Source organism: Eumetopias jubatus, unplaced genomic scaffold (genome assembly GCF_037043125.1).
Source record: "Eumetopias jubatus isolate StellerSeaLion01/CBP00866 unplaced genomic scaffold, mEumJub1_p1.0 scaffold_7, whole genome shotgun sequence".
Taxonomy (NCBI): domain Eukaryota; kingdom Metazoa; phylum Chordata; class Mammalia; order Carnivora; family Otariidae; genus Eumetopias; species Eumetopias jubatus.
This window is the reverse complement of record NW_028274813.1, coordinates 84,979,704-84,993,475: the sequence shown is the minus strand read 5'-3', so window position 1 is coordinate 84,993,475 and position 13,772 is coordinate 84,979,704. Positions and strand designations below refer to the sequence as shown.

Here is a 13,772-nt window from a genome sequence, read left to right as displayed (position 1 = left end):
ATTTTATTTATCCATTCATCAGTTGATAGACATTGGGGTTGTTTCTACTTTTTGGCTATTATAAATAATGCTGCTATGAATATTTGTGTATATGTTTTTGTTTCAGACATGTTTTCATTTATTTTGGATAGTTATGTAGGAGTGGAATTTCTGGGTCATATAACTATGCTAAATATTTTGAGCATCTATCTGACTATTTTCCAAATTGCCTGCACCATTTTACATTTCCACCAGCAGTATATAAAGGTTCAAATTTCTCTACATCCTGGCCAGCACTTGTTATTGTGTGTCTTTTTTATTATAGTTACTGTAGCAGGTATAAAGAAGTATCTCATTGTGGTTTTGATTCATATCAAAATCAAAAGAGCATTTGAATGGATTTTTTAGCTGATTGATTTTAACAAGCCTTTTGTTAAGGAGGTAGTGGTCTGTAATAAAGAGAACATGGTTTTTTGTGGGAGCCGAAGACTCAGGTTTTGTCATTTCTGCTATTTATACGCTCTTTTACCTTGGATGGGTTCCTTATCCTTTAAATGTCACTAATTCTTGGGCATCTGGGTGGCACATTCCTTTAAGCATCTGCCTTCTGCTAAGGTCATGATCCCAGAGTTCTGGGATCAAGCCTGCATTGGGCTCCCTGCTCAGTGGGGAGCCTCCTTCTCCCGTTCCCTCCCCACCCCCCCACCCCCCCACCCCCCCCCCGCTCATTTTCTCTCTTGCGCACGCTCTCTCAAGTAAATAAAATCTTTTTTAAAAATGTCACTAACTCTCTCCCTTTCTTACAGAGTGGGTATGAGGATCAGTTGAAATAATGAGAAAAGTTTTTTGTAAGGTCTAAGGGATAACCAGATGTTCTCTGATATTACCATAATTAGGCTACTCGGGAAGGCAGAGAACATTCATAAGGGAGAGCATCACTAAAAAGGGGACTCTGTGTTCTGTCTCCTTTCCTTTCTATCTGTAGCACCAACTTGGCCACAAGGAATTAAGGTAAACTGATGTGAATAACAACCCTCTTGAGCTCAACTTGAATTTGTTCCTGAAGGATGGTGTAATGAAGTTATTAAAATAATTACAAATTAATAACATTTTCTTATCCATTTATTTGTATACAATGTTGGTAGTTACATTTTTTCTATACTGTCTTACAGAATTTACGTTGTCCATTGAATGAAGAGGTAATTGCCCAAGCCCGGAAAATATTCCCTTCAGTGATAAAATACATTGTAGAAATGACTATATGGGAAGAGGAAAAAGAACTGCCTCCTGAACTCCAGATAAGGTGAGGACATTTTTCAAAAGGGAGAAGTTTTAGCAATGATTATAATTTATCAGCATTATAACAATTATGTAGAGAATTCTCTTTGGAGAATACTTCCAAAATGTCCATTTATATGAGATGCTCTGCATAGGCACTAACAAAAGGTAAGCCAAAAGAAGACCCTGAACAGGAGCTGCTGACTTTTAAGAAAGAGCATTTTGGGGGTCTTTTTGTTTGGTCAGAAAACACCCCAGTGTTTTCACATTTTATTAGCTACAGTATAGACCCTAGAGCTGCTTCATTCCCTCCCCTCCCCTTCCCCCACTACGGGGTCAGGCCTTCCCAGAAGCCCCTGCCTTGGCTGCCTGGGCCCGCTGGAACTCCCGCTGCAGCTGAGCCAGGGTCTCCCTCTGTTGCTCTGACTGCCGTTCGAGGTCCCGGAGCTGGGATTCATACTGCTTAATTTCAGCTGTTATACAGTCCAGCCTCTTCCCCACTGTGGCCTGAGCCTCTCCCAGCTCCTGTTTGACCAGCACAGGATGCAGAAATTTAAAGACCATGTTGGACGCATCTAGCAGGGCCAGCTCCTCCTTCACAATATTACCTTCTGTTAGTTGTGCCTCAAGCTTTGCTGCCCTGACATGGATTTACTCAAGTCTTCCTGTAGCTGCTGATATTTCTCCCTCTTTCCCTGTAGCTTCTTCTGGATTAGCTCAGCCCATGGCGGGGATGAAGGCCTTTCTTTCATTATTTGGGCTGGGGGTCTTACTCTGAATGATTTATAAGGACCTAGCAGCTACTCATCCCAGAAGAGAAGTAAATTGCCCAGTTTGATCCTGTCCTAGACCAACCTCCAGATTCCCCAAGAGGTTTGTGATGGTAATAAGAAGATAGCCCTTTACCATGTGCTTTGATACCTAGGATTATTTCCCTACTAGTTGTAGGGATTTAACATTTTAAAACTAAAACCCAGCAATTTCTAACAACCATAAGTCTTTCAGTGACAGATTTGCTCTTAACTTATAAAGGTACAAGAGAATTCCAGATCTGATATGAAGATACAGTTTGGGCCTTATGGGAATTTTTCTATCCATGTAATATTATGAATTTCACAAAATTGCATCACATATTTAAATACTGTTGTTCTTTGAGTTTACGGATTTTTTTGTTTTAGGAAGAGATAGAATTAAGAATTTTAATTTATAAAGACATTAAATGTATTGTTTTGACTCTTTGTGGGCCATAAACTGCTTGGGGAAATAAAGGTCATCAGAGGTTGCATCCAAAAAGGCATTAATTTCAGATATGTGATAATGTCAATTAAACTCTTTAAGAAACTTTGTGTTGTTGGAGTGCCTGTGTGCCTCAGTTGCTTAAGCGTCTATTTTCAGCTCAGGTCATGATCCCAGGGTCCTGGGATCCAACCCCCACATGAGGTTCCCTGCTCAGCAGGGAGTCTGCTTCTCCCTCTCCCTCTCTCTCAGATAAATAAATAAATAAATAAATCTTAAAAAAAAGAAAAAGAAACTTTGTGTTGGTAAACATGATACTAGCAATCTGCCTGCCTGAAAAGGGAGAGTTGCTTGAGTTTGAGTGTATATATAGCAGCACCAGACTTCAGATTCATAGATCTGAGTTTAAGGCCTTCTAACTGCTTTTGGCATTGTGACCATGGAGAAGTTTTTTTGTTTTTGTTTTTGTTTTTGTTTTTGTTTTAAAGTAAGCTCTGCACTCAATATGGGGCTTGAACTCTTGACCCCAAGATCAAAAGCCAGATGCTCTACCGATGGAGCCAACCAAGCACCCCTGTTTCCTGAGCTCTAACAGACCTGAGCTTAGAGTTATGAGATGGATTGAGTATATTATAAAAGCGTACTGTAAACTGTTTAAAACTGATAATAACATCTGACATTTGTGTAGCCTATGACAATTGTTTTCACATTTTTTATGAGATCCTCACACCACTCTTGAATGTAGATATTACACTCTTTTTAAAGATGGAAGAGGCACTGTCATCTCAGCAAGCTTAAAAGTTTAAGCAGCCTGAGGTCCCTCAGTCACATGGTAGTGCTAGCACTTTCAATCTGTACACCTTTTTTTTTGTTAAACTTAAATGTTCTATAAAACCAGTATCACTTCAAGTAAGTAGAAAGTAAAAGCAAAAACAAACTCAATAAAAACTAAGTGTTAAGGCACTGTGTTGGGAGTCTCGGGACCCTTTTCCGAGAGACTATGGCGCTCAACAAGAATCACTCAGAGGGCGGCGGAGTGATCGTCAACAACACCGAGAGCATTCTGATGACTTACGATCATGTGGAACTTACATTCAGTGACATGAAGAACGTGCCCGAGGCCTTCAAAGGGACCAAGAAAGGCACCGTCTACCTTACCCCGTACCGGGTCATCTTTCTGTCCAAAGGCAAGGATGCCATGCAGTCCTTCATGATGCCGTTTTATCTGATGAAGGACTGTGAGATCAAGCAGCCCGTGTTTGGAGCAAATTACATCAAAGGAACGGTGCAGGCTGAAGCAGGAGGTGGCTGGGAAGGCTCTGCGTCATACAAGTTGACTTTTACGGCAGGGGGCGCCATCGAGTTTGGACAGCGGATGCTACAGGTGGTATCTCAAGCCTCCCGAGGCGAAGCCCCCAATGGAGCCTATGGGTATTCTCACATGCCCAGCGGGGCCTATGTCTTTCCCCCGCCCATCGCCAATGGAATGTACCCCTGCCCTCCTGGCTACCCCTATCCACCGCCCCCACCTGAGTTCTATCCAGGACCTCCCATGATGGATGGGGCCATGGGATATGTGCAGCCTCCACCACCACCCTATCCTGGGCCCATGGAACCTCCAGTCAGCGGCCCTGATGTCCCTTCCACTCCTGCAGCTGAAGCCGAGGTTGCAGAAGCAGCGGCCAGCGCCTATTACAACCCGGGCAACCCACACAACGTCTACATGCCCACGAACCAGCCTCCGCCACCTCCTTACTACCCCCCAGAAGATAAGAAGACCCAGTAGACCCCTCCTGCCCCTGCCTCCTATCCCTCGTCACTCTTCCCTTCCCTTCCCTTCCCCTTGGGGCTGAGGCTGGGGCTAGGGGGGTGACGGAAGGGCCTTGTTCTTCCTCCAGGTCTGATTATAAAACACTTAGCAGGGACTGGTGTTGAGGGAAGGGGGGGCCCCTTGACTTGGGAGCTGTGCCTCCCCGCTTCTCAAGCTAGCTCGGAGCCCACGGCGCCGCTTGGATGCGCTTCCCTCTCACCGTGTCTGGGGCTCTGCTCAGGAGCGTGGGCATCCATCTCGCTCCTGTCTTGCTCTAGTAGCTTCATGCCCATGGAAGGATTCTGGCCACCTCCTCTACCGCAGTCCAGCTCCCTCGTTTTGGAATCCAATTTATATTCAGCCTTGTGACCTCCCTCAGACCAGCCTCGCGTCTTCCTGAGGGCCCCCACCGGGCCCCCCTCACATTCCCTCCACTCTGGTCTCTGCCTCCCCATGGAAGGCGACCTTCTCACCGGACGGTCAGCCCACATTCCAATCCCAGCCAGCCTCCAGCCAGGTCACGCTCACCTTCACCTCCCTGTCCTGTCCTTGGTCACCTGTTGCCACCACTTTGACTTTTGGAGCTTTAACTTGAGCTTCCAAGTGGTAGGCGGCACTGGGCTGGGCGGCTGCTTCCCTCCAGGTATTTTTGGCTTTTGTTTCCCTCTACCTTCTCTCCTTTCCCTCTAGAAGAGGCTTCTCAGACTGGAGAATGCATGTTCATTCCATCATACTGTTTGGGGGCTTTGGGGTGGGCTGGAACAGAGGCCCCTGACCTGAGCCTGTGTGCTGACCATGACCTCTCACCAGCCCCTCACCCTGCTCTCTTCCCTTTAAGCTTCATGCCTAATTGGTGATATGCCCCTTGGATGCACTAAAATTTGCTCTCATTTGCTTCTGGACTGGCCGTGAAGTGAGGAGATGGTTATTTAAAGAGAATTCCCTATTTATTTGACAAAACAACAACAAAAAAAACCCAGTTAATATATTAATGTGAAATAAACCCTGTTTGCACCTTGATTTGTTTGCTGAAAATATGAAGTAGTAAAAATGAAGTGACTGGGGAAAAAAAAAACAAAACTAAGTGTTAATAAAATCTTACCATTTATCATTGCCTATCTGAAGGTCCTGAGCCTAGGGCTGTCTCCCTTTGCCGCAGTAAGAGTAGTATTAAAAACATATTGCCACTAAAAAAAAAAAAAAAAACCATATTGCCACTAAACTGAAAGTAATAATTTACATCTGGAGGTAATAAAAAAATGAAATGGTATCAGGGTTTTTAAAATTTCATGGCACTGTAACACTTAAAATAACATCCTTTATCAGTATTGCTGTGGTACTTTCTCATACATAAGAAATTACACTGTGGTTATATGTTATGTATTAGTCTATTTTTTACATTTTCCTTTATTTCAGTATCTGAATATATATCTTTTATTTTTTAACAGGGAGAAAAATGAAAGATACTATTGTGTCCTTTTCAATGATGAACACCATTCATATGACCATGTCATATACAGTCTACAAAGAGCTCTCGACTGTGAGCTCGCAGAAGCCCAGTTGCACACCACTGCCATAGACAAAGAGGTTTGTGAGCTTCATTTGAATTCTTATGCTCCCCCATATCAGCTTCCTGGGAGTCAGGTGTTGACTGAGTCCTTGACAAGTGATCTTTTGTATTGTGTTAGGAACAATCATACTCTTCTTTTATTCCTTATATTCTAGGTAAATTGGTTAAAACTTGATTTTTCTGTGTATTGTAATTGTAGATAAACTATTAGCTTTCTTCTTTTATTCTAAGTAATTATAAAGTTACTGAATATATTTGGCAAAAAGTAGTTAAGAATGTCCACTTTAGTTTGTTTCTATAATTATTTATTAAAATAGCATTCTAGAGGCACCTAGGTGGCTCAGTCGTTAAGCATCTGCCTTCGGCTCAGGTCAGATCCTGGGATTGAGCCCCACATCAGGCTCCCTGCTCGGCAGGAAGCCTGCTTCTCCCTCTCCCACTCCCCCTGCTTGTGTTCCCTCTCTCGCTGTGTCTCTCTCTGTCAAATAAATAAATAAAATCTTTTAAAACAATAATAAAATAGCATTCTGTAATTATTGAGCATATGAATAAATGCATTAATTTTGACATTTTTAATTATTACAACTATTTTTAGCATAATACTGTTGCTGTGGTTCGGCTTTTTAAAAAATATCTATCCAAAGCAAAATGTGTTCCTCAGATATATAGAGGGAATATTAACTTAATCCTTGTCCTTGAGAGGAGTGTAATATAGTGGAAGAAGCAGCATGGCATTAGTAATTAGTGTAGTGGTGCTAGGGCTTGAGGAATCAATATCCTGGTCACACCTGTCATCCACTAGTGGATGCCAAGTGTGTTGTGGAACACATGTTGAGGAACTTGTAAATTCATTCATGGAAAGTATTTTTTAAAGGTTTTATTTATTTATTTGACAGAGAGAGAGAGAGAAAGTGAGAGAGTACAAGCAGGGGGAGTGGGAGAGGGAGAAGCAGGCTCCCTGCCAAGCAGAGAGCCTGACATGGGGCTCAGTCCCAGGACCCTGGGATCATGACCTGAGCTGAAGGTAGACGTTTAACCAACTGATCCACCCAGGCACCTGCATGAAAAGTATTTAAAACATAAAGCAGGATTTTAGTAAAAACCTAAATTATTATTATTGGATAGAAATAGAGTACACTATAGGAAGTGAAGAACTAACATTCTTGCCAAGCGGGAAATCCAGCATCCTAAAGTATATTCTCTGCTAGCAGTATCAAAAGTTCTGAAGTTTCATAAAGATGTTAAACATTTATGTTTATCTTCCAGGTATTGCCCATCTTACTACTTTTAGGCAGTTGATAAATGATTAATAATTAAGAGCTCATTAGGCCTTTGGGCTACATATTACTTATTGATTGGGATTGTCATTCTACTACTTAATTCTCATGTTTGTTTATAATTAGGGTCGTCGGGCTGTCAAAGCAGGTGCTTTTGCAGCTTGCCAGGAAGCAAAGGAAGATATAAAGGTAATTTTCTGAATTAAGGACAAAAGAGAATTGTAAGAGGAATTCACATTACAAGAGCCGAAGTAGAATAATCACATTGTTGAAGTGGTTTGGTATCCTAAGTAAAGGTAGGATTGGGCCATTTAGACCCAGAGATTTGAAACTGTAAGTGTTATATAAGATTTTTTTTGAAGAATAGATTACTTAGTTAAAACAAATTTTAAAATTAGTGTTTTGTTTTTAATATTCCTTTCATTTGTAGAGTCATTCAGAAAATGTCTCTCAACATCCACTTCATGTAGAAGTATTACACTCTGAAGTTATGGCTCATCAGAAATTTGCTTTGCGTCTTGGCTCCTGGATGAACAAAATTATGAGCTATTCAAGTAAGCATATTGACTATTTTTCTTATTTCTCATAAAATACTGGTTTTTGAAATAACCATGAATTTGAAAATGTCATTGAGTATAAAACAGAATTTCTTTTTCATTTTTGGTTTATACATTTTGATTAATTTTCAGATTTGTATCACAAAATGCCATAAATAATATTTTGTCAGCTTTTGATTCTTTGATGTTGACAGAATTATTCTTGATATTAAGCTGGGAAGATTAATGTTAATTTTTTCACATGTTATTGTAGGAAACATACTTTGGGAGGAATATTATGAAAATAAAAGTTATGTGACTTCTTTTGTTTGTAGGTGACTTTAGACAGATCTTTTGCCAAGCATGCCTTAGAGAAGAACCTGGCTCTGAGAACCCCTGTCTCATAAGCAGATTAATGCTTTGGGATGCAAAACTTTATAAAGGTAGGTGGATCTTTGCTTATGCTGCTTGCCATGAAGCATGACCTTAAAGTGGAGCTATAATCTTTTTTATTAAACCAGTGCTCTTGATTGATAAGATATTGTGCTTTAAGAAAATTTAACCAATCAATATGTAGTCTTCTGTGTTAAAACTTAAGGATACTTTTAATTATAGTGTTTTTTCGTTTAGTCAGGGCCAGTAAAAAAGAGTATGTGTATATATTCATTTGGTGCCATTGTTAAAGCTATGTTAATTTTCATTTTTAAAATCCAAATGCAGAACATACAGTGAAAGGTGAGAAAAAGGCTTAAGGAAATGGAAAAGGGAAGACACAGAGTAAGAGTAATTTTGAGTGAAATAGAATAAAAAGGAATGGAGAAAGCTTGGGCAAGGTAAAGTGAAGTAAGGCAAAGCGGAGGGGCAGAAAGAGAGGAAAAAGGCTTATATGTATGTATTTTAAATTCTAGCTATTATTGTGATAAATGCTACTCATATTTGAGTTCTTGAGGTCTGTTAGTATGTGAAATATTTTTATAATATTCTGCCACTTCTAATAGCTGGAATGTTTTTTTTGCCTTGGTGATACTCTTCCACTTCCCCCAAAAATGATCTCTAGGTGCCCGTAAGATCCTTCACGAATTGATCTTCAGCAGTTTTTTTATGGAGATGGAATACAAAAAATTCTTTGCTATGGAATTTGTTAAGGTAATTGCTCTTTATAAATAGATATCAATAATAGAAAAAGAAAACCATTTTGGAAATGAAGTTGTAGAAACAAAGCAGATAATTATGAATCAGTTTAATTTTGTGATGTATTTCTTTTTTTTTTTTTTACATTTTTACTGCCATACATTACATCATTAGTTTTTGATGTAGTGTTCCATGATTCATTGTTTGCATATAACACTCAGTGCTCCATTTAGTACGTGCCCTCTTTAATACCCATCACCAGGCTAACCCATCCCCCCTCTAGAATTCTCAGTTTGTAATGTATTTCTTTGTCAAAAGTCCATTCATTTTCACATTTGGGAGTATGGAAGCGGTAGTCTTGGAGAAGAGGTAGGTGGAAAATGACCTATTATTTGCCTGGACAGAGCAATAGGAAGTTATCACATTACACATGCATTCATTCTTTTTTATCATTTGTCTGTTTTATAACAAGTAGAATTATAAGAGTAGAAGTGACTAGTTGAAAGGCATAGCATGGGAAAGGAACAGATACGCATGCTAAAGGGAGGCAGGAATGAGACGAGCAAGAGTTTTACTTAACTGAGGCTAAAACATAAAGATAAAACTTACAGTTTTTTGATATTTTATTGATCTATTGTCTGTCCCTTACATTGTTTTATATATATATTTTGTGGGGAGAGGGTTCTGTCTCTGAAGTTAGATTGCAAGGTAAATACATGACAGGTACTTTTTGAATCTTTTACTTTTCTTATACAAAGGTATCCAAGGGGTGCCTGGCTGGCTCAGTCAATAGAGCATGTGACTTAATCTTACGGTTATGAGTGTAAGCCCCATGTTGGGTGTGGAGCCTACTTTATAAATAAATAAATAAATAAATAAATAAATAAATAAATAAATAAATAAGTGTGTGTGTGTGTGTGTGTGTGTGTGTGTATGTTACATATATTATATATAAAAATGAAATAACATTAAAAGAAAAAGGTATCAATAAATACTTGTTTCCTCTAATTTTGAGTTGCAGGCAGTTCTGTAAAAATTAGAACAGGTCAGAGGTAGGATCCAGGATAGGATTAGAAAAAGAGAATGAAATAATGACTGTTGAAGGCAAATGATACCGTGGGACAAGATACCTGTACTTGCTGGATTTTACAAGTAGAGTGTTAAAAGTAACACATTTAGTTTCTTGAAAGATGTAACAACTCAAGCTATTAACTCTGTTTTTCTAAAACTCTTAGAATATTGGACCATATCTGTGATCTGAAATGAACTTTTTTTCTTCTACAAAAGCAGTTCTCTCTATTTAAATGAGATTATTTTATACCATGGTTACTTTTTTGTAGGAATTCTAGTGGATAAAATTAAATATGTAGGTCAAGGATCTGAAACTCTGCTTGTACATGAGTGGATGTATTATTATTTTTGTTTCCCACTATATCAGGGTTGATTTTTGGCTGGTATGCATCAGTATAGTTAAGAAGTTATTTGCAGCCAGCATCCATTCTGTTTAAGTTTGGATTGAATCTGATTGGTTGATTTTCTGGGTCCTATCAGTTTTTAAATACTTAGAATATTGCCTCTGTCCTACACCACTGCAATAAAATCTGCTGAAGATTGTCCCAGATTCTGTTTAGAGAAAGGATATACAGCACCACCACAGTCCTCTATGACTCTTACGTGTGTGTGTTTTGTTTTTTGTCTTTTTATAGTTTTCACTTACAACTCTGCTAGATTGGGTAGTTGAGTTCATATTTGGTCTTTCGTTTGTTATTCTCTGATATATTTTTGTTCACTATATTATCTTCCCTTTATTTTTTTTTTAAGATTTTATTTATTTGACAGAGAGCATGAGACAGAGACAGAGAGAGAGCACAAGCAGGGAGAACGGCAGGCAGGGGAGAAGCAGGCTCCCCGCTGAGCAAGGAGCCTGATGTGGGGCTCGATCCCAGAACCCTGGGGTCATGACCTGAGCCGAAGGCAGCCACCCAACCAACTGAGCCACCCAGGCGCCCCATCTTCCCTTTAGAAATAGGAATTACAGGGGCACCTGGCTGGCTCAGTCAGTAGAGCAGGCAACTCTTGATCTTGGGGTGGTTGTAAGTTCAAGCCCCACGTTGGGTGTAGAGATTACTTAAAAAATACATCTTAAGAAATAGGAATTATAATACTTCTAATCATATGCATAGAAATAAATCAGCAGCTATTAAAATTGGGATTTTAAAAGTTTTCAGTAATTTATAATTGATTTTCCACTTACTATATTTTTCAGTATTATAAACAGCTGCAAAAAGAATATATCAGTGATGATCATGACAGAAGTATATCAGTAACTGCACTCTCAGTTCAGATGTTTACTGTTCCTACTCTGGTATGTATTGATCATTTCTTTGCAACCTTTGCAAATAAAACCTATTTTGCTTTTTAAGAACTTTGCAGCCACTCTGGAAAACAGTATGAAAGTTCTTCAAAAAGTTGAAAATAGAGCTACCATACGACCCAGCAATTGCACTACTGGGTATTTACCCCAAAGATACAAATATAGAGATCTGAAGGGGCACATGCACCCCAATGTTTATAGCAGCAATGTCCACAATAGCCAAACTATGGAAAGAGCTTAGATGTCCATCAACAGATGAATGGATAAAGAAGATGTGGTGTGTACACACACACACACACACACACACACACACACAGGAATATTATGCAGCCATCAAAAGGAATAAAATCTTGCCTTTTGCAGCGACGTGGATGGAACTGGAGGGTATTATGCTGAGCGAAATAAGTCAATCAGAGAAAGACGTGTATCATATGACCTCACTGATATGAGGAATTCTTAATCTCAGGAAACAAACTGAGGGTTGCTGGAGTGGTGGGGGGTGGGAGGGATGGGGTGGCTGGGTGATGGACATTGGGGAGGGTATGTGCTATGGTGAGCACTGTAAATTGTATAAGACTGTTGAATCACAGACCTGTACCTCTGAAACAAAAATACATTATATGTTAAGAAAAAGAAGAAGAAGAAGAAGAAGATAGCAGGAAGGGAAAAATGAAGGGGGGGAAATTGGAGGGGGAGACGCACCATGAGAGACTATGGACTCTGAGAAACAAACTGAGGGTTGTAGTGGGGAGGGGGGAGGGGGATGGGTTAGCCTGGTGATGGGTATTAAAGAGGGCACGTTCTGCATGGAGCACTGGGTGTTGTATGCAAACAATGAATCATGGAACACTACATCAAAACTAATGATGTAACGTATGGTGATTAACATAACAAAAAAGTAAAAAAAAACTTTGCCTAGTATTGAATCAAATTAAAACAATGTCAGTACTATATTGCACTAATTTCATTTGGAAGACTGAATAATAATTCAGTGGTATCTGCATGTGAAGTACACTTTAGTGGGACCCAAGGACAAGATCGCTTTGGAGTGGAAGTGATGGCATGACCATTGTCCAATAGTCCTGATCCCTGAAGGTGAAGTCCAGAACTGGTTTCTCAGATTCTAGACTAACTTGGGAGCCCTGTCTTCAATACCCAGACTACTTTTTTTGCTATTCTTTTATTCTTTAGTTATTGTTTGGGGGCAGGGGTATAGATTAAGATAAAACAAAGCAGGAGGAGAGACTACTCGCAAGCATTTGCATGAAATAGGTGCTGATATGGTACTGTATAGGCTTGGGAGGAGAGTGGAGAATTCTTTTTTTTTTTTTAATACTACTACTTTTCATGTTTCTTCTGGATAGTTTGGTTAAATATTTTTACTTTCCCATTTAAAAGGCCAGAGAAAAGGATGGAGAAGAGACAGTGGATTAGGAGTGACAGGGAGATAGTAACAGTAATATGATAGAATAGATAGTAATATGATAGAAGTCATGAAGTGTATTTGTGTCCTACTTTGCTCATTGTGTGATTACCGTTGGTGAACATTTATGTAGGTAACCTATGTGATGGGCTTGGAGTGTCCAGACAGGTGTTACTGAGGAGTAGGGAATTTTTACTCTTAGAAAATAACTTCTCTGAATTTGCTGTTCTGTGAGACTAAGGACTGTGTTTGATGCATTTATTTGAAACATTTATTTAAAATGACTCACCAACCAAATGAATGAATAAATTAAGTCCATACAATCATGAGTTAATAATAAAGAATATTCTTGAAATATTCTGCAGGCTCGACATCTTATTGAAGAACAGAATGTTATTTCTGTCATTACTGAAACCCTACTAGAAGTTTTGCCTGAATACTTGGACAGGAACAATAAATTCAACTTCCAGGGTTATAGCCAGGACAAATTGGGAAGAGTATATGCAGTAATATGTGATTTAAAGTAAGTTGTTCAAGTCAAAAGGTAAGGGTACCTGTTAATCACAATGTGCTTATATATTCCATTTTATAAATAAACTTCCGATCCTTTTGGTTATTTAGAATTCTCCTTATAATGATGGCAAGTACAAAGAACTGTTACTGTCTCATGTCAATAAATGTTTTAAGTGAAGGCTTCTTAGAGAGTTACAGCCAGGTTAACAAAGAAGGTATTGAGGAGGGGCCTGTTACAGGAACTTTGGGTCTCTTGGGGTCACTAAATGAATCTCCATCATAACTGCCATGCCTTCCAATTACTCTCACTCATGCACTTTGGTTCTGTTCCTTTTACATAGTCTATTTGTACATAGTTTCAGATAATCTTGTTGATCTGAGTTTCTTTTTAACTCCCTTTTTCATACATACAACCAAATTATTAATGCTCATCAGGGGTTTCTTAAGTTTTTTTGCTGAAAAGGATGGAATTTCCTTTTAAACTAAAGTTGGAATCACATGATAGATCACTTTTGGGATTGTTGGACTTGAAGTAAGTTTCCATTTATTTTAGAATTGGTGAATATTATAAGGGTTGTGATATATCAAGTATTCAGTAAACCACAAGCTTCAAAAAATTCTTTTAAATGGGTGCCTGGGTGGCTG

At 39.2% G+C, this 13,772-nt stretch overlaps 1 protein-coding gene and 2 pseudogenes across 2 annotated transcripts in view; 2 read left to right on the top strand and 1 right to left on the bottom strand.

Annotated features, from left to right (window-relative positions):
- The window catches only part of UBR1 (ubiquitin protein ligase E3 component n-recognin 1), a 149,584-nt gene that overhangs the window by 44,742 nt on the left and 91,070 nt on the right, over positions 1–13,772 (top strand). Inside the window, exons 5-12 of one of the 2 annotated variants that reach the window (XM_028126715.2) lie at positions 1,152–1,282; positions 5,752–5,890; positions 7,277–7,339; positions 7,581–7,704; positions 8,022–8,129; positions 8,744–8,832; positions 11,084–11,182; positions 12,980–13,137. In XM_028126715.2, the coding sequence (XP_027982516.1) occupies positions 1,152–1,282; positions 5,752–5,890; positions 7,277–7,339; positions 7,581–7,704; positions 8,022–8,129; positions 8,744–8,832; positions 11,084–11,182; positions 12,980–13,137 (911 nt within the window). The remainder of the gene's footprint in view (positions 1–1,151; positions 1,283–5,751; positions 5,891–7,276; positions 7,340–7,580; positions 7,705–8,021; positions 8,130–8,743; positions 8,833–11,083; positions 11,183–12,979; positions 13,138–13,772) is intronic. The other variant, XM_028126716.2, reaches the window with a different exon arrangement.
- LOC114226513 (prefoldin subunit 6 pseudogene) lies at positions 1,594–2,009 on the bottom strand (annotated as a pseudogene).
- On the top strand, positions 3,460–4,751 carry LOC114226567 (WW domain-binding protein 2 pseudogene; annotated as a pseudogene).